The following is a 20,461-nucleotide window of genomic DNA, read 5'->3' as shown; positions in this document are numbered from 1 at the left end:
CTCATCCCATTGCTAGAATGCAGCCCACCCTCCTCCGTCCGCCACCTTCAACCACCCACTCACCCGCCATCCACCACCCCCCGGCCTCCCCCTCGCTCTACACAGGGGTCCCCACGACCACCCACCTCCACCTACTCCGTCGAACTGGAGAGCCCCCGAGTACGTGCTCTACATACACACTCGCGCGCTTATGTCAGTTCCTGTCCTGCTGCCGGCGCTGCCACTGCCGCCACCGTTGCGAGGAGGAGAGAGAGACGGTGGCGGCGGGCGAGAAGCGGCGGATCCCGTGAGAAAAAGAGACAGCGGCTACGGCTACGGAGGGTGGCCGAAGCCACCCTCTCTCTACCTATCCCGTAGCACCTACACACGCGCCGTCGGGGACACCAACGTCTAACGTCGTTATAAACATTAACGGAGCGGCTCAATATTCCCCGGACCTTGCATCCCCCTGCGTCTACCTCCGGTCCATCTCCCTTCTCGGGCGAACCCCGTCCCCCTATTTGCCCGCCGGACGCTCGCATGCGGCGAGCTCACCTTGCTACAGTTTCCGGGTCCTTCGTTGACCCTATCCGAAGGGTTACCTAGTTGGTATGCTTCGAATGACCGAAGTCGAAAGGGTGTACTCGCCACTTCTTAGCGAATGTACGAAACGTTGAATGGTACCTGCAGCGTAACTAGCTTTCGGACATTGCCCACCCGTCCACCCGTTAATGCGCGCCTTTGTCCGAGACCGGTTATTTTTGAGCATCAGCTGAAAACGAACTGAGAAATTCAGACCCACCGATATATGTGTCTTTTATACAGGGTAGCCAGGTTTTAATAAAATTGCCAATACATGAAATTTTTTTACATATGTTACATAAAATTATGCGGAATGCTTGACGCGATGGAATAAATATAAATCACAATTATTTTCATTCGTCGCGTGACGATTCTTGAATTAAATTTTATCGAACGGAATGCAAATTGCAGAACGAGAAACTTAGAAATTGAAAAAATCCATCTTCGCGTTTTATTTTAATTAATTTCTATTCTTAACGACGAAAGATCGACACGGGACAATAAATTACTCACTGTAATTGTAATTGGAGATACGAGAGAACGAACGCCGCGCCATTTTTCTTACAAATACAAACAGGTCGAGTAGAATTGCGTTAGGGAGATTCGGTTGATTTCATACAATCACTCGGTAGATCTCATCGTTTCTGAACTGGGAAAAGGAGAGCGATGAAAAGAAGGTTAAGGGAGTCTGCGGGAATGGAGTCGTGGCCGCTTACGGCTTCGGATCGAGATCGTCTAATTTCGTTCGACGAGTCCCGTAAGGATCCTTCTATCCGTCGTCTTCTTCTTCGTCTTCTTGCTCTACGAGCTTCGATACCGGTGACGGAATCGTGCGAGGTCGGCATTCTTGTCTGAGGGATCGCGTTGATTATTGTTAATTATAGCGGGCATTAAGAGCGAGAGAGGGTGCGGGACCCTCGATCATTCTGGTCAGATTAGTAATGGTGATCGAAGGCATGGTAGATGCTTGCTGGAGATTGCACTGATGTCTTCAATATTCTACCGAATTTTATGTTGGTTGCGAGTAAAATATGTAATATGCTATTGTATATGGAATAATTCGTTTTTTTACAATATAGTGATATTTCATAATATTTTAATTTCAAATCAAAGTCTCAAAGCGATACATATTTATATTAAAATATTTTATATCTAACATTTTTATATACAACATAAAATATATAATTCATATTTCTAAAATTTTAAAAATAATTCGATTAATTGAAACAAAATGCAATTACTGGAGACTTTGCACGGTTATTATTTTGCAATTAAATTTACATTTACCATATATATAATCATGCAATGGAAAATTGTGGAAAATTCGAAAATTTATGACATTGAACAAGTATTTATTTTTCGGATTTTTCTATCTTTTTCGCTTCATGATCAAATTATAAGATTATTTCGGAGTGCAATGTTGTGTTTACGCGAATGTTATTGGCGGCAGGTGCGCATCCTTTTTCCGCGCTGCGATCAGTAATTAGGGATTAGTCATCGACGAGACCCTCGATCAAAGGCGACAACGGGCAGTTAGCTGAAAGTGCCAGCGCGATGCGTCAACCATGGATATTATATAGACGTATCGATACTTCAGCGATGTTCATGGGCGCAGCCCAATTAACGATCGTTCTTGTTTTTTCGGCAAATACTCGTAAATCTCGACGAGTCTGATCGTCCGCTTATTCCACCCTCCGCAATACTCGCGGCAATCGTTCTCCTTATTAATGTCGTACACGTGCTACATACGTGATACAATGGATTTATACAGAATCGGGTTTGGGATCTCATTTGTCGTGATAATCGCGTCTTTCGTAAAGATCTGTTTATTTTCATCTGTCGACTTTTACATTTTCTTTATAATCGATGTCAGAATTTGTTGTAATTTGCTCAATCAATTATTTTCACGATTAATATTACAGGATGTTAAACTTATTATAAGGACACGCTGTCTGATAAAGTTGAAGTCGATTTTTTCTCATCGAAAACTTGATAATTGTGTCAATCGAAAATTATTTTAAAAATTAATTTATTTTTTGTTAGTTTACATACGCTTCAAAACTTATCTTGATGAATATATTTGATCCAACATCACTAACAAATTCTTTCGAATTACATTGACGAATATAATACAAACATGAGATGCATCTTTACAAATATAGTTGTACAGACAACATGTACATTGTTCTAAAATCGCATAGAATGCAAAAGATATCTTGGGGATGTGAGAGAAAATTTATTACTGATTACCATTGTTACGTATAATAAGATTACAACGTGTACTCTTACTCGAACAGCATTCGCTACACCGTTTGATATCGCAAGAACAAATTACAAAAAATTCTCCGAGGAATTTTATACGTTGAAGTTTACTCTTCAAGAGTATATTGGCAGCCGGGGAATAATCCACGAAGGGCTCGTTCGGTCCCCTCCGTTGCGCGGACACGCGTGATACGCGACATCCGATCAACGCGCGGTTAACCCGCTAAGTCGGTTACGCCGTATCGGTAACATTTTTGCAACTTTTCGACGATACGCAAATCGAATTTCAGTCACGTCAAGCGGTAGAAGTACAAACGACGACGAAACCGGGATATTAGTCGATCGGCAAAGAGCAAGAAAGAGCGCAGGGGGTTGGAAAGGGGGGGGGGGAGGGGGAGAAGACGATACCGACGAGCGTGTTTCGGAGCTGGATGGAAATTTCATTTGCTAGTTTTCTCCGCTTAATAAGACGAGAGACGGAGCCACGAGGTCGCTGCCGGTTTGCAGACTTCGGAAAGGGGAAACAGAAAGGACGCAACAAGGGCGGGGGTGATGCGGAGGACGCGCACGGGCTCCCCCGGCGGAAAGGGGCGCGCGGTGGCTGCGGGGTGGAGGGGGGTGGGGGTTACGAGGGCGGCGGGGGCTGCGGAGGGGCGGCCAGGACTGGGAGGCGAAGTGTCGTCGTCCGAATAACGGCCAAGCGGCATCGACCGATCTTCCTGCCCCCGGCCCGCACGAAGCGTCAACTTGTTTCCCTTCTGCTGCGCGAATGTCGGACCTTCAATTTGCCCACTGCGGTTCGCTAACGCGATTGTCCTCAGCGAGCTGTCCATGACGCGGTTGTTGCGTGACGCGTGATCGGGGTATGACGGGCTAAACGGTTCCCGAATTCACTCCGCGGCGATGCACACGCCCGAAACCGCGAGCAAATGAATTCCTGTTGTCGAACGGGCGGGCAAAACGAAATAACTAGGAGGAGCGTTTCTTTCGCACGCGTTTCTTTTTACACATTAAAATATGAGAAGATGATTTATAAGCAAAGTTAATTCAGATTATATGTATTTCTAACATTTTATAACTGTTGTCGAGGAAACTGCAATTAATTTGAAACCTAATATAATCTATATGTATATTTCTTTAAGAAATCATGTTGAAACAAATATATGTAGAAACCCTATTGCTTGCGAAATCCGAAGTTTATGTTAAATCATGTTTACTTCTTTTTTTGCAAAACCGAGTGATTCTTTTGTGATTCTAACCTGCTAGAAGCCGACAGAATGTATAAACAGCGGAAAGTCGTGTTATTTAATTGTGTGAGAGCGAGCGTCGATGTCTTGTGGAGTCAAAACGACAGTAGCGTTGTCGCCGAGAACAAAAACCGAGTGGCTATTCCGCGATCTATTACTTTTAATTAATTTTTTATTACATATTTCTTCGAACCTTATACTTCTAAATTCTAATACGTTATCCAAACTTGTTTACGCTGTCACTGATATATTGATTGTAATATCTAAGAAGGAAATTGTTGTTCCTAGTTACGCGATTTTAATTTCTGTCATTTTATTGTAATTTCAGCGTTATCTAAGATCAAGCAATGGAAGGCTACGAAGACGACGACGACACTCACTTTTGCATCAAGTGTAATCTGACAGTACACGGCCTCGACAATTATGTGCGGCATCGTCGGTCAGGCTGCCGACCGCCTGACGATAAAAACGAGACCGTCCACGAGTCGCCCGCGACGCCGACGACGGTGTCGTATCCCGAAATTCTCAATGCGGATATGTTCTTCAGCTCGTTGGAGTTGCAGAGCAGCGCGAAGACAAATCCTCGACGGGCGCCGACTTTATTGGAAAGCGGTAGAAAATTCAAGAAGGAGGAAGTAGAGAGTAGAAAAAAAGATCAGAAAAGTCAGGTGGACGAGCCCGGTGCGAAAGATAAACTTCACAGCATGCTACCCGCCGTCAGCGATCTGGATGATCCAACCGATCCCCTATGTATCCAACCCCTCAAGCAAACCAATCGAAAGAGACAAGAGAATCCGCAGCGAATGGAGCAGAGCTGGTTGGAAGACACCATTCTCGCCGACCTCGCGTTGGAAAATAGCGAGAATAAAGAGCTGGCGCGATACGACTTCGAGTACCACCAGAACGATGATTCCGAGGACGATATGTTGGACGACGATTTGGGGGAAGATGACTCCTATTTGGATTCTGACGACGGCGAACATCGTGAGCGTCCGCCGCGCGATCATACCGGCGGCAAATGGAAGCCTGAGCTCGACGATTTGCCGCAGGACATGCCACATATGCATGAGGAGGATGTGGATCCCGAGGACGATCATCAGGAACATCCACCGCCGACGTACACCGGCGGCAAATGGAAACCCACGGAGGCGTCGCAAGTAAGGGAAAAAATTTTTTATAAAATCATAAATAATTTTATGTCATAGGTGATAAATAATTGGAAATCTGGCGAGGCGAGCATTACTTTTTGCACTTTGAAAAAATGCAGTGATTGGGCAGCAGAGTAATAATTTTTTAATTAGAATTAATAAATGTAAACGGAAGGGTGCAAATTTGCAATTGATGCAAATAAAATGAAATGAAAAGCGCGAGTTTTTTAGTGGAAGTCCGATTTGTCCTCCAATTTTCTATTTGTCCGGCATCGGAGAATCATCCGGAATATTCGATTTATCGGCATGTAATGTGTAATGCGATATGCAATGCGATTCCGCAAGCGCGCACGAGCGATGATGATGCCGTTGGACAAAGAGACATCGACCATTACAGAAGGTCGAGGAATACGAGAGCAAGGATGCATCCGGGCAGCCGCCACCAGGACATACGCGAGGGAAATGGGTACCGGGTGCACGAACGGATATCGAATCGGGATATTGGTGCAATCCTTGCGGCAGGAAGCTCGCCTCACGATTGGTCTACAACAGGCATCTGCTCTCTGATTTGCACGCCAGGAGGAGCATTAGAGAGATCGACGGTGATCTCCATTTACCATGTGGAATGAATCTGCGCGCGAGTAGGAGAGTATCTGCTCGTAGACAAGCTTCATTCGTAACGGTAATAATCTGTTCAAAGGCCTATTAATAGTGTGGAATCAATCTTCATATTTATATCTTTCAGTTTATTTCCGTTAAATTATTTTTTGTCGTTTTACTTGCTAATTTGTTTTTCATTAATTTTTCTCTCGTTTTGCATGTCGCTGTCTTTCTACATATTACGAAAATAGATAATGATGAATGCAGTTGAAATGTTTTTTTTTCAATCAGCTATCTACGTAAAATATTATATATTATTTATTAAAATTTTTGCACATAAATTCTACTCTGCACAACTATTCCTTCCTGTTCACTCTTCTGCTTACTTGTTTGCTCGCACACTTATCTCGTTTGCATGCTCATATACTCGCTTGCCCGCTCGCTTGTCCATTCGCTTGCTCATTTTCCATACTTGCTCGCCTGCTTATAATTTTGATTACTTATATTAATTTAAAATAATAATTATATTTTTATTTCCAGTTTTTTTAGAGTAAATCTAAGAAGATTATTTTTTTATGTAAAATTGTAATAAGAAGAGATTTCTTGTTGTGAAATGTTTTTCTTTTATATATTTAATGCGTGAAAGATTTAAAAAAATTCTGTCCAATTTGTTATGAAATAACATGTGTGTAGTATCTTAAACACATTAATATTAACATCTAAAAAGTATATAAAAATATTTTGCGATGAAATATTTCGATTATAAAGATAACAATGATAACTTTGCGAACATATAGATGGACAGAATTTTTTTAAGCTACTAGCACAAACTTTTCGATTAAAACATGCTGTGTCATTAGAGAAAAATAGAAGAGCCCGAGCAAAAGAAAATTAAAAAAGGCGTGCGTCGAAGAGAAAAAGAAATTATCTCATGTGAGATGTGCCACGCGCGTGTGAAAAGGCCTCAAATGGGTAAACATTTGCTGTCCCATTACCATTGCCGTGTGGCAGGAGTGAATCCTAGCAGTCCGAGCGCGCGACGTTTCCTGCTGGAGAACATGGCGAACGTGGTGCGACAGTGCCCTTTCCAGTGCGCTCCTTGTCGTTTCTACTGCAACACCGAGGAAACATTTTTGCTTCATTGGCGTTCTGAACTTCATGTCAAGACCTTAGGACAGGTGAGTCATCGATCACGAAAACATAAAAGATTTGTCAAATCCAAATTATAATCGATATAATTACTCTTGTCTTTTTATTGTATAATATTTTTACGAAGTGTTTTGATTCAAAGATATTATTCATTCCGTACTGATATTTTATGCATATAATTCTTCTGCATCTGCCGATTAATTTATTGCTCATTGAACGCTAAATATATAATAAATAACGAATTTATTGAATAAATTAAACTTAATTTCTCGACTGTGAGAAAGGTGTTTTTTTTTTCTTTTCGTTTTAGATCAGCGGTAGTTGTAGATGCACGCCGTGTGATTTCTGGTGCGAGGACAACGGGACAATGGAGTCGCACCTTATGAGTGCAAGTCATCGTGATGTGGTATCGATGATGAACGGCTCCGTGCCGGTGGTAATTAGTCGTCAACGAGCGTTACCCTGCGGCAGTTGCGATCGACAATTTCGATACAATTTCCAACTGCGGTCGCATGCTAAGGAAACCGGCCACGACGCGAGTTACACTGCGTCGGACGAGTATCAGCAGCGTATCAAGTGCAACCTGTGCCCTTGCGTCGTCCGATCCCTGGTTACGCTTCAACGCCACAAATTGCTCTGTCACGTCGCTAAGAATAAAGAAAAGGACGAAGTCGCGGCGGCCGCGCGACTGGCGCCATACTTCTGCTCGTTTTGCTCGATGAATTTTACCACCACCCAGGAAGCAGTTCTGCATCGGAGAACCTCCAGTCATAAGGAAGCCGTAAAAGCGCACAAGAGTCGGGAAGGATTATCGAAGACCGTGGTGCGGGAGTGTCCTCACTGCGACGAGAAGCTGCCGAATCTCGCGGCATACAAGACTCACCTTCTCAATTCTCATCCGAAACTTTGTCACAGATGTCCGTGTTGCGGTCTGCTTCTTGCCCTGTCGCAGGACGTCACCAAACATACGCGAGAGGGTAACTGCACCAAGGACGATAGCTCGAATGCGGGTGAAGGGGACGTGAAGAAAGAATGGAAATGCCAGGATTGCATCTTCTCGACGGACTCTCAAGCTGAATTCATCTTTCACGGAGCCCTCCACACCGGTGCCGTGCAAGTTGACGAAGAAGTTCCGAGCTCCAGCAAGTTGTTGCCGAAGTACCGGTGTCCGATCTGTAAGAAGATTTTTGCAAAACCTTCGCTGCGGAATCATATTATACAGCATACTGGAGAAAAACCCTTTCCCTGCGCGAAGTGTTCCATCTCATTCTCGAGGCGATCGGAGCTCAGCGTTCATCAAAGGATATGCGGCACCTTCTCGTCGGAGTGCCTGGACACAAGAGGTCGTCGGCGAAGATTTATTTGCTCGGAGTGCAAGGAAGGCTTCTATACCAAGTAAGTGAAGGTTTAATTACTGATTGTTAATTATCGCAGTTGAATATTGATATAAGTAAATTGAATTATATGAAATATCTTTATTTATAATCGAGCATAATTTTGTTGATTACGCTAGTTCGAATGTTTACGAAAACGGCGAATACAAAAATTGCATTTAAATGCAAATAACAATTTTTTTCCGTGGTTAGATCTTTCAGATTTGAACTATCTATTGAAATAGATTTATTTCTCAATGTATTACTTACTTTGATTTCGATTTGTCTTTTGATTCGTTACACGCTATTCTTTTTGCAACGCGTGCGACCGCTTCGTAATAAATAAAGGATAGCGTATTCGGGGGTAAAAGCGTCCTCAGCAATAAAAGCGCTCACCGCGAGCTGAAACCGCGAAATGTTCGCGCGGTCGTAGTAAAAGTGTCCTCGCTGCATAACTATAAAATAAAGGAGCGTGACCCAATGGAAGAGACTAGACAGAGCGGATCGAAAACGCGAGAGAAAAGAAACGAGACGAGAGCGTTAAGGTGTCGTTGGGCTTGAAAGACAGAAGGAGAGGAACACAGAAAAGGGGGGGGGGAGGGTGATGCACGTCCGACTACGGGTCGCGTATTAACATCTCATAGCAATGTATATAAACTCGCCGGTTATTTCACTATTTAACGAACCTCCATTATATAGCTCGCGGTAGTACGCGTCATATATTTCTGCCAACGTCGCAGTGCGATGTTTATAAGTACATTAACACGAGGTATCGTAAAATTAAAATACACAGATTAATGAGGTTGATAGCTTTTGATAATTTTCCCGTTCTCGTATTTTTTATCTAATTAAAAAATTATTTACATTTATTTTATTTTGATAATTTATTTTAATGATGTGATAACTTTCACGTTTTTATTTTTTTTTTTCATACACTTGATGCGAAACCTTATTTTTTAATAATTATATCGCTATATGCGTTACTGCAAACCTACGTCCGAAAAATATAAATAAACTAGAATAAATCGATAATTAAACTCTATTCTAAAGAAAATAATTTTGCCGAGAGTCAAACGATAAATTCATAAGTGGCTATTTTCGGCGAATATAACGCGTTAACGGGTAGAGAGTTCCACTTTTCCAACTGCATCATATGCAAAATAAGAGTAATGTCATTTTAGTAACGACATAGGCTTGCTGCCAATAGGCGACGTAACACGCACGGCTGCCAGCGCGTGGATCATTTCGGTGTTTAACGGGCTGGCGTTATAACGAATATATACCCCGTGTCCTTTTAATATCAACGCATGCAGGTGGAGCGGGCCTCCACGGCTGTTCCGGAGGTGTTTGTGTGTCGCACGTACTGCGCGCCGACACAAGTATTAAACCATTGCCCCGGCTGTAGAGCGGTTGCTATAAAGCAAATGTTAACACCTTGGCTCCGCTGTCTCGGTTTCCTCTTCATGCCTTTCCTCCGCCTCCGCCGTCTCCTCAGAGTCCTCACCGTACACGCATTACCTTCTGTAACAGCACCTATTCAACACCCAGCCACCGTCCTATTCTCACAGCCAGTGACTCCGAAGGCCGAACGACCGGCCAGAAGTCTCGACATGCAGCCTGAGCCACGAGGGTTTCGCTTAATGCCGCGATTCCGATCGTTTCGTGGGATTACGCTTGACCGTCGTCGTTTGGCACATCCTTTAGTGCGCGCTCCGACGTGCTGATATCTTTCTTTTCTCCCTCCTCCCTTTTCCCCCCCAAGTTAATTCATCTTTCGACAAAGTTTTCCGATTTATTCCGTATTTTGTTTTATGTAGAAAAATTAGTGACTGGTCGGAATGAATGGGGCAATTTTTCCTCTCAAATGATTGTTTGCTTTTTCTTAAAATTGTATATTCTGAAAAAATTAGTTAAATTAAGATACAAATTGTCGTTGATAAAATGTTCTGTTAAGAAAGACGACGACTCCTTAAATTGCGTTATTTTACAATTATAAATTCCTTAAAATAACGTGACATGAATAATTTGACCGTTCTAATTATTGAGTATGAAAATTATTATGCATGAAAATTTCATCTTTTCGTAATCCAGGCAGCTTATATCCGCGCGTGAGTGTCTCTCACGGTGGAGACCGCGATCACGCGGTGGCATCTTAAGAAAGTCGAAACTAGTTTTGTAAAGTTTCGACAAGTCCTCAAATTATTTAATCGACAAATTTTACAACCCCGCTCGGCTTATCCTAGGAAAATCACTCTCCGCGACCATCTCGACAAGACTATCACCTTCCAGCAAACTCGGACCATCTCTATGCAGACACCCTATAATCTTCCTTCGGGCTTAGTTTCCTGTAGCTTAGAACGCGAGATCGACGTACCTTGGAAGTCGACATACCGTTCTGTGCGAAAGGAGTTAGAAGTTCCGGTACGCTACCTTGATTAGAACTCTCCTCCACCTCTTCTTGCCGCTTCTACTACGTCTCGTAGTAGAAAAGGGAAGACCAGGCAGAGGCATATGCGTCATCTCTTACGAGAGCCAGTTGGCAAGTCCGTTCGTTAGCTCCAAGATGAGGCATGTTCGTGGATGAGTAACGCGCCGTGGCAATGTAGGGAGACCACGAGGAACGCGCAATGATGGCGGGAGAGAAACCTCGTATAAGGACAAGCAGAAAGTATTGCGCCTTGACTCCACCGTCAAGACGGACGTTAATTCCTCGTGCTAAAGCCATCTTTAATATTAAAGAAATTATAATATTTTTTTTAAAGGTATATGCTTACAATTAGACTAAACTTTCTTGGATATCCGAAAACTGCAAGATTTTATTAGGCAAATTTTTTTCTAATATGCGAAAACGTAAAATCGAAAGCATGCAAGTCATATCGGCGTAGTGTTGCAGTATGTGGAAGAGAAAAAAATTTGTAATGAATCTCAAAGGTTTAGAAAGGGAGAAAATGAAGGAAGAAACCAAATACGAAAAGATGAGCTTGCGCAGCGATGGATCGCGCATTAAGCGATTCCCAGAATACTCTGCTGGCTCACGATGTATGCGCATATTCAAGATAGTATGTCATACGCGCGAGTTACTAACTGCGCGATTTATTTTCTCTCGCAAAAGGGTAATAAGAAGGTATTCAAAAGAAATATACTGTATATTTGTCTTTTTAAGACAATTTTATATCGTTTAAATTTAAAGTAAAATAATAATTGATTAGAAACTGTGACAAAAACAATTATTACATAAATATTATGTTAATTTGAAAGTACGGAAAATATTAATGATGAACGATAATGAAAAAAATCAAAAGAAAAATGCAAATATATGTACGCCAGGCATCGTAAACACGCCAGGCTATCGTATTTCGGTTGCTTTTAACGATGAGTAAATGTCAGATTTCTTAGATTTTCATATTATACAGTAAATTCGATCCCGTTATTTCACACTTGTCTGACAGATGTATTTATGCACTACTGATGGAATTTATTTCACCTGACGGCAGAAACAGACAAAATGGCAATCCTATTGGATGGAAATACGGGCAAACTTATCGATAAAATATTCGGCAACCTGTTAGACAAGTTGCCTAGCAGGGAAAATTAATGACACTCTGCATCTCAATTTAGAAACGCAAGATAAAATGAAATGATACAAAACTTTTGACGCATAATATTTTGCGACAATTTATCTTGATGGTCGTATCTTCGACTTTCATCTTAAATTTCAAGTGTTTACTCATTAAATAATTCCTTTTTTTTTTTTTTTTAATTTAAATTGATTGTATTTTTACACTGCAATCTTTTTAACATAAATATTTTTTTATCGTTGCACTATTATTCACATATATTTCTGTATCGCTCCGCGAATCAAGGACTCCGAATAATCTAATTAATCCGCGTCCGACGTCTTACGATCGATCGTTCGGCATTTCACGAGAGCGCGCGATACTCCTTTCCTCGTTCGCCAGGTTCGTTACCTGTAGAACAAGACGCGTACTCGCGTAGCTGCTGCATGCGAGGGCAATGCAGCGCGGGAATAAAAGGAGCCCAGGCGAACGTGACGATGGCGAAGTCTCCGCGATCGTGCGGGGGCAGAAAAGGAGCATAACGCCGCGCTCCGGGTGGCGAACGGAGGAGAATCCAGAAAGAAAGAAAGAAAGAGAGAAAGAAAGAAGGTAATTACGTGGAGGAGACGGGCAGCTCCCGCGCAACCGATCGCCTAACCGATTCTCGGAATCCGTGGTCAGCTCGCGATGTATGCGCATATTCAAGATAGTATGTTACATACGCGAGCTACTGACCGTACATTTCGCTCCTTCGTCCACCCCCGCGCGCTCCCCCCCGACAGGCCCGGTCCTCCCCTGTCCTCTCGCGGCCCTGTCCAGCCTCCTGTGGCAACCCTCTCTTCCACGGCCTCCACGACGTGTACGCGAGATCCCCAGAGGTATTTACATATATGGACCGCGCGAGCGTATCTTTTATCTCCCGTAGCAGTAATGGCGCGTCCACCTCCTTTGTACACCCGGCCAGGTAAACACCGCATAGATAGGCATACGGGGTGAGATTGGTCTAACTTTGCTATCCGCTGACGTCCTGTTGGACGACAGTACTGATATCGAGAGAAGATATGTGACGGCAGGATACAGCGTGTTCCTTGGACAGTAGCTTTGGAATGTTATACGCAAGTCTGCAGTATAAGACACGTTACGTTGTGTCGCGCTGCTTTTAGCTGTGCGATTCTTTCCACGTACAGAAAACATTTTTTCTCTCTTAAGAATTTGATTTATTACTCACAAAATAATTTTTTATATTTTTTTTAGATTTAATATTTTGAACCATCATTTGTGATTTTTCTTGTTCATTTAATTAACTGTGACAATTTAATTCAATTTTTGGAATTGAAAACTATTGCCTGTGTTCTCTTTGAAAATGGTAAGTTGGCCAGAGTCTATCTACAATTTTTTTAAACAATTAAATATTACGGTAGCTTCCGTTGTTTCGTACTATTCGTCGATCGTTGTGTTAAACGCGGTGTCGTCTTTACGGATCATCCTTTAGACGCCTCGACGCATCCCACAGGGCCGTTCGCGTGCTATCGTTCCGGTGAGGGAAGACTTATTCGCGTAGAAAAAGAAAAAGGCGCGGGAAGATATCTCCGCACACTCTTTCCCGCATCGAAACAATGAGATACTGTTGCGCGCCGCGTTCGTCGCATTCAGATGCATCGGCAAAGCATTTCTCGCTCGCGCATTGCGGGCCACGACACGTACTTGTGTACGTATTTTTCAGCGTCGACTTTAGAAAAGATTTTGCGGATAATTTAAATATTTCAAGAATCAAGCTAAATAATATTTATTATATAAACAAATATATTTCTCATAATAATTTTTTACACGGCGCAGAGAATTCTAGCATACGCAAATCCAAATCAACAGAAACGTTGTGAAAGCCGATATCCTAATTTTTCGCCGTCAGACGTCACTTGGACGCGCATCTCAGACGCTTTTTGTTATTTGGCTAGCCGCCTTCGCCGATGTGGTAGCGGCGGCGGCCGCACTGCGATGCGATGCGATGCGACGCGACGGGATGGCGGGTGCGGCGATGGTGGTGCGTCGTACGGTATGGTGTGGCACGCGGTAAGCGCACGGCTCCGTATGCAGACAGTTTAGTGGTGGCCGCCCCGCGAGTCCAGTTGTCGCGTAAAATATTGCGATTCATAAAATAAAACAGGCCTGCGGTCGAGGACGCGTACGTATAGCCACCGGCCGCTAACCGTCCTAACGCTCACCCTCTGCCTCCTACCCCCTATTTCCCCCCTCCCGCCCGGTCCTCCCGCCTCCTTCTGTTCTCTTTTCGCCCTCTCTACCCTTTCTCCATCGCGTTCTCTTCCTTCCAGCGTGGTCCTTCTCTCTGCTCGACTGGTGCGACACCCCCTTCACCCTTTCGCTCTTTTTCTCTTCCTCTCTCTCTCTTCCTCCGCTCGCCTCCCTTCTTTCCCGGCCCTCCGACTGCATCGCTGTACCCCAGCTCTTTATCTTTCTTTCCGTCGCTGGATTATCCATTGGGCACAATGGGTACGGAGACTCTTGGGGGAATCGTAAAAAGAGCGCGCAATCGAAAATATTTCGGGATAAAATAGCGGTGGCACGTAAATTTGAAGTGTCGTTTTCTACGATCGCCTATTCCAGCGATGTTAATTAATATCGTAGCGTAATATTGGTGGAATGTAAAGACTTCTAAAAACCACATAACTATTTTATATTATCACATTTATACCATTAATATTATTTCATCATTTTGTTTTATTATTAGCTTAACATTTCGCTTGTAATTGTCAGAATTTTTGTTAAAAATATATTTTCAAAGATTGTCATCTGTGAATTTTTGTTTAAATTACGTCTGCTTTATTATCAGACTGCAGTTTGCAGGCTTGATTTAAACTAGAGTTAGAAATGTTTAGGTACAATTATGCGCATAGTCGAGATTCCCAAAAACTGTAAATCGAGCCTGCTTGCGTACACTCCATATCATTTCAGCTCTCCGCGTTCCCTGCTCTTTTTTTTTTATCTGTTCCTCTTCAACCTCCTCTTCCCGTACGTGTTCGTACATTTATCCATGGTTGGCTGAAACGCCGCCAAGCCGCAAGCGTCGTAACGCCGGCTTTCCTCGCGCGTCCAAATTTTTCGGCCACCGCTGCGACATTTCGTCGTGGAATCCGCACTTGCGGGTCGCACAGGGGTGGTTACAAAACGCAGCTTACTGTAGGGAGGTCCCTCATAAGAATGCCATGTTGCAGGAACCGACGTACAATAAATTACATAAATAAAATACCGGGAATATATATACGAAAACGAATATAATATTACTACTGCGCAATAAATTCTATTTTCCACGCTTTATAATTTGCGATGGCAGTTACAATGAAATTTTATACATTATACAAACCGCACATATAACATTATATTATGCGTATTGAAAAATACATTATGCAGTAATAAAACAATTTAAAACGTAAAACAATTACATAGAAATTATAAAAATAATCATATTTGCTTCTTTTGTGCTTTGTGCGTAATTATCAAAAACATATTATTGAAAACAGGCGCCACAAAGACTCGAAGAAATTCTCGATGATTTTTTTGCCTAAATATTCGCGTCAATCTAGCTTGTTTCTTTCTTTCATTCTCGCGGCACCGCACTGAAAAGGCGAATCATCAAAATGTCACGGTTGGCAGGTAGAAACGCTGAACCGCCAAAGATCCTCCGAATTATAAAAAAAAAATAAAAGAAAAACAGGAATTAACCGCGAGCATATATTAAATTGGTAGCCGTCATCGATAGCCTCGGGGACAAAGATCGCGGGCCGGATCGGGATACAACTCTTATGAAGGCGATCGTCCTCTCGGAGCAGGACGGCGAGGAAACGTCAACGTATATCGTACTTAAGACGCTCCTCTGTTCCAGAGATTCCTCCTTTTCCGCCGACGAAATTAGCGGGGGACATGTTTATTGTAAATGAATCCTACTCCGGAGGCGGCTCGTGGAGGACTGTTACGTGTCCCGGGGACACGGCGGGCGGGGCGGAGAGGGAGGAGGAAGAGTCATGGAAGAACGAGAGAGAGAGAGAGAGACGGAACGAGGGTAGTTTCGAGGGCGCGGGCGCGCGTTCACTGCTCCGATTTATGCGCCCGTTACCGAGCCCTCTGGCGCAATTAAGCTCGCGTTATAATATTGTTGTTTATTCTGAGCCCCGACTGCGAAGCGTTAACCACCCCTCCGGTTTCCCTCTTCCCACCCACAACCCTGCGCGCCATCCCTACGTCCGTTGTGCTACGACCATCTCTCCCCCGCGCGATCCCCCTAATCTTCCTGACGCGGCGAGGTCGGAGAGACGCTCTCTCGCCTCGACTTTCAGCGTCAGCGCGCCAATGCCGGTTGCCGCTAACCAACCGCTCCCCCGGGGGATCGCCGGGAACGAAGTTCCGTTTTGTTTGTTCCGCCGGGGCCGTCTTTGATTGGGAGACTCGCGTTAATTCCGAGTTATTCCGACGCGCGGTCACGTGTGCGCTAATGAAACCTACTTTCGGTGGGGGATAGCGGTGCACGCGCGTGGACGACATGGCTTACCGTGATTTGCGATTGCGCCCGATTAGGGGATTGTCATATTCTGCGTGACACGGACTTTTGCAAATAAGACATAATTTACAGTTATATTCTTGCCCGATAACGAGAATTTTATTAAAATTGTGCAAGCACGCACAACTATTTCTACTGACTTGGAGAAATATTAAGTTTTATGCAATTAAATGATGATTAATCAGTGATTTATGGTTAAAAATTTGCTTAACAATATTATAGAGTAAATAAGTACCAATTCCTTGAGAAACATATTGAATTTCAAATTTATTAGATATTAAATAAGAAATTATATTTTAATAAATTTTTAGAATTGATTAAAAGTAATCGCTGATTTATCTCTTTGTTTATGTAAATTCCAGAAATTGATAACCAATCTTGTGATTTATCTTTCCCAGTTTTACTTCACCGCGAAACGAGCATATATATAATTTCAGTAACGTCCGTGAATCATTGATTAAACCGGTTTCGCGGTGCAATGGCAGCGAAGGTGACGAAATCAGAGTGCGCTGGGTAACTCTCGGATGAAAACAAGTTTTAGTCAAAATTTCAATATTGGAAATTTTTTAAGTGCATCAAAAAATTTATAACAATTTAAATAAAAGATTTAGATATATAAAAAAAGAAAAATAATAAAAGAAATCAAAATATTTTTTAGATTTTATGGTAAAATTTAAAAATTTTTAAGTGCATCAAAAAATTTATAACAATTTCAATAAAAGATTTAAATATGTAAAAAAAGAAAAATAATAAAAGAAATCAAAATATTTTTTAGATTTTATGGTAAAATTGAAAGATAAATTGAACACAAGAAAGAAATATATACAAGCCTAAATTATAATGGAGAGAGAGAATTGTAAATATGTTCTCCATGTTTAAACAAAAAAAAAAAAACCACGTTTTTATTACACGTGTTAAGATTGCACGACTGACATTTATGTCGTACAAAAGGAACGTAAGAATAGTTTTTCTACGCCTTGTTCACATAACTACTTTACGAGAGAAAGTAACTTTTCTCGTGATTTTATGACAACTTTTTTTCACGTCGAGAAAACATTAGAAAGGAATATTATTGTCACGGTTCAGTCGCCGAGCGTTGAAAGAAAGAGAAACGCCGAAGGTCAAGGTTTCGCCAAGTGTCACTCGAGATGCAATTAACGAACAGAGTCGTCCGGATCGTTTCATTCGACTATAAAGAACAGCGAAGATAAGAAGAGGAAGAGGGCGAGGGGGGGGAGTGGAGACGAGACGGACGGCGCACGAAACGTAAATACTTGCGAGAGCCGGCCGAGCACTCTCGACCTGCTAAGGTGGGTGGAATCGACAATTCCAGCCAGGACGATGGCTGAGGTGGGATCGTGATGGGCCGTGATGGCGGTGCGGTCGTGCAACGATGCCGAAGAGGAGGCCGGACCGGAGTGAACCGAAGGTGATGCATGGCCGACGGTTCCTACGGCGGGGCCGCAGACGAAGAAATAAAGAATAAGAAGAATATCCGCTTCGCCGGGTCCAGAGCCGGCCCCCTGGAGCAAACGCTGTCATAACTCAATCCCACCTTCGTCCGCTCGTACGTCCGTACGTCCGTCCCGCACCGGTGCAGGTTGCACCTGCATTTGTCTCTCTCCTCCGCCGACATCTCCCCCTGCGCTTCCCTCTCTCCCTCGCGCGCCCGTGTCGTATCTCGCTTCTCGTCGAGGGCTCGATCTTGATCATGGCGAAGTACGAGCTCGACGCGGAGCCATCGGGATCTGCCTCCTTGCTCATTAGATTCCATCGGTGCTCCTTTTTTCTCCACTTTCTCGTTACGGCGAGAGGGCGGAGGGTGGGGGGGGAGGGATTATAATATGTTGCGCGCGAGCGCGTGCATCGCGACCGTGACTTCTATCGCATTTTTTTTATTATTTTTGCGGTTCTCACAAGAAATATCGATACTCTATCATTAGTATCAAGTCGAATTCCTCATAGTAGTGATGACTTGTATTTGTTGATATCTTTTTCAACAATCTTACATGTATAAAAATGAGATTTTTTTTTATTTTGCTGCGAAAGGACAAGATTGAAGGAGGGGAAGGACACAGAAAATAAAAATGGGACGCAACAATGAAAGATTCGTCCTTCATTGCATCATTTTGTCCTCCGCATTCTGATCAGTCGGCATTCATAGAAACTTGAAGGATTAAAAATACAATAGCTATATATTATAAATATTTTGTCCTCGAGGACGCGCGCAAGGATTTGAACACTAATCAGCCTTGCCTATTCGCAAGGTTCACCAATTTATATCTCGTCATTGGAGTTTCTTCGTCGGGCGTCCGGCCGGCCGAAATTACGAACGGTGCCGAAGGCGAAGCAAACGGAGAAACGGCATGGGCGCGCGGGTCGTTCTAAACGCGAGGATACGTCAGTGACACACGAGTCGACGTCGAACAATAACGGCCAAGTCATGCATAAATCATTCGCGGTAATAAAGATCCACTTGTCGTGGCCGGATATTTATGAATCGCCCTCGGTTCTCTCTCCGCACGGCAGAGGAGAATCTTTAGCTCTCTCGCGTCGGTCCGGATGAGCGATCGTCCGATTTCGAGATAATCGAAGAGGTCAGGGGCGGAGGGGACTAGGGCGCGGACTTAGCGGCTGTAGAAGACGCAGAGAGCCGGAAAGGGCGGGCGGACGAGGGGGCCGAGGGGAGTGAGGCCGTAAGGAGGCGGGTGAGGAAAAAGGGGGTGGGGGGGAGGGAGATGAGAAGAAGAAGAAGTCGACGGTCGTTGTAGAGGCCGCAGACCGACAGACCGAGCGAAGGACCGCGAGGCCATAAATACCTCAGCGCGTTCAGCCAATTAAAACAAATCATTTTAATGCGCAACCTTTTTAATTAATGCCCGTGCTCGCTCGCTCCCATCCGCTTCCCTCCTCCTCGCGTAGTACACGATCGGCTACAGCGAGAGAAAGAGAGAGAGAGAGAGAGAAAGAGGGCCGCGACTCTCTGCCATTCCCATCCCAGAGCGATCGGAGAGAGCTATATTAAAACCTATACGTCACTATATCCCGCCTGACTGTATCTCTCCGCGCGCTACGTCTGCCCGCGAGATCACTATAACCCGGCGAGAGCAATCCCGACCGAAGGCGAGCCAATCTAGCGAGCTTACTATACTTAGCTACTTGATTTTAATTATACGAATTTTCGCTTGAGCATTACGAGCCGCGCAGCGCTTTTTTTCCTCCCCATTTACATCTTCTGTTCTTTTCTTTTTCTGTCCTTCTCTTTCTCACTTTTTGATTTCTTTTCATCCCGCTCTCGGCGCTGAAATTAGCCTCCATCGACGAGATTTATACTTATTAGCGGCAACACGCATCTTTTCGCAATCGGAGTGGATAAAGGAATGTCGCGACTTTTTTCCTCTCCGATCCGCCGAAGATACCGACTCGCCTTTTCTCTCATGGATGAGAGCCGTTAAACGTTCTCGCGCGGTGATTAACGCTTTCTTGTTTAATTACGCGTTTCCAGATCGGCGACTTACCTGCCCGGGCATATGTGTGCCCGTGGTTCGCGTATCTCGTAAGTTTCTGAAGGAATTAAGTGTGATGCTAATATCACCGTTACTTTAAGCAAGAATACGGGGGCTTATTTGCGACTGCAGGTCGTGATGGTTTGCATCCAGCTTTGGAAATTAGAGAAGGAATCACTGTAGATCGAAGTGGCAGCTGTGCACGCAGGAACGGAGCTACCTGAAAATCAACTTGAAGTATTCTTTTCGCAGAATGTCCCAAGAATTATCATATATTTTTCACAATATTCATTGTCAAGTCTATTTAAAATCAATTTTTCTTTTCAAGGAAAACTTATAGTCTATAATTAATTAATATGGCAATTTAATGATTGAAAAGTAATTTTTTTTCCCAGTCAATTTACATGGTTACTAAGCGCGAAGAGAAGGAAGAGAATCATTTCTTTTAACAATATTGCCTTTTAAGTAATTGCTCCTAAATACTGTTT

General features: G+C 43.5%; 1 protein-coding gene across 3 annotated transcripts in view; it reads left to right on the top strand.

Moving 5' to 3' along the window:
• Positions 1-20,461, top strand: part of LOC105675481 (zinc finger protein 600) — a 67,295-nt gene that overhangs the window by 34,463 nt on the left and 12,371 nt on the right. For 2 of the 3 annotated variants that reach the window (XM_012372675.2, XM_012372674.2), the window contains 4 exons: positions 4,399-5,227; positions 5,616-5,900; positions 6,679-6,996; positions 7,278-8,362. In XM_012372675.2, coding sequence (XP_012228098.2) covers positions 4,418-5,227; positions 5,616-5,900; positions 6,679-6,996; positions 7,278-8,362 — 2,498 coding nt within the window. In that variant the 5' untranslated portion in view covers positions 4,399-4,417. The remainder of the gene's footprint in view (positions 1-4,398; positions 5,228-5,615; positions 5,901-6,678; positions 6,997-7,277; positions 8,363-20,461) is intronic. The other variant, XM_067356084.1, reaches the window with a different exon arrangement.

This window comes from Linepithema humile, chromosome 5 (genome assembly GCF_040581485.1).
Source record: "Linepithema humile isolate Giens D197 chromosome 5, Lhum_UNIL_v1.0, whole genome shotgun sequence".
Classification (NCBI taxonomy): Eukaryota; Metazoa; Arthropoda; class Insecta; order Hymenoptera; family Formicidae; genus Linepithema; species Linepithema humile.
Note: the sequence above shows the minus strand (reverse complement) of the source record. Positions and strands in the feature narration are given on the sequence as shown.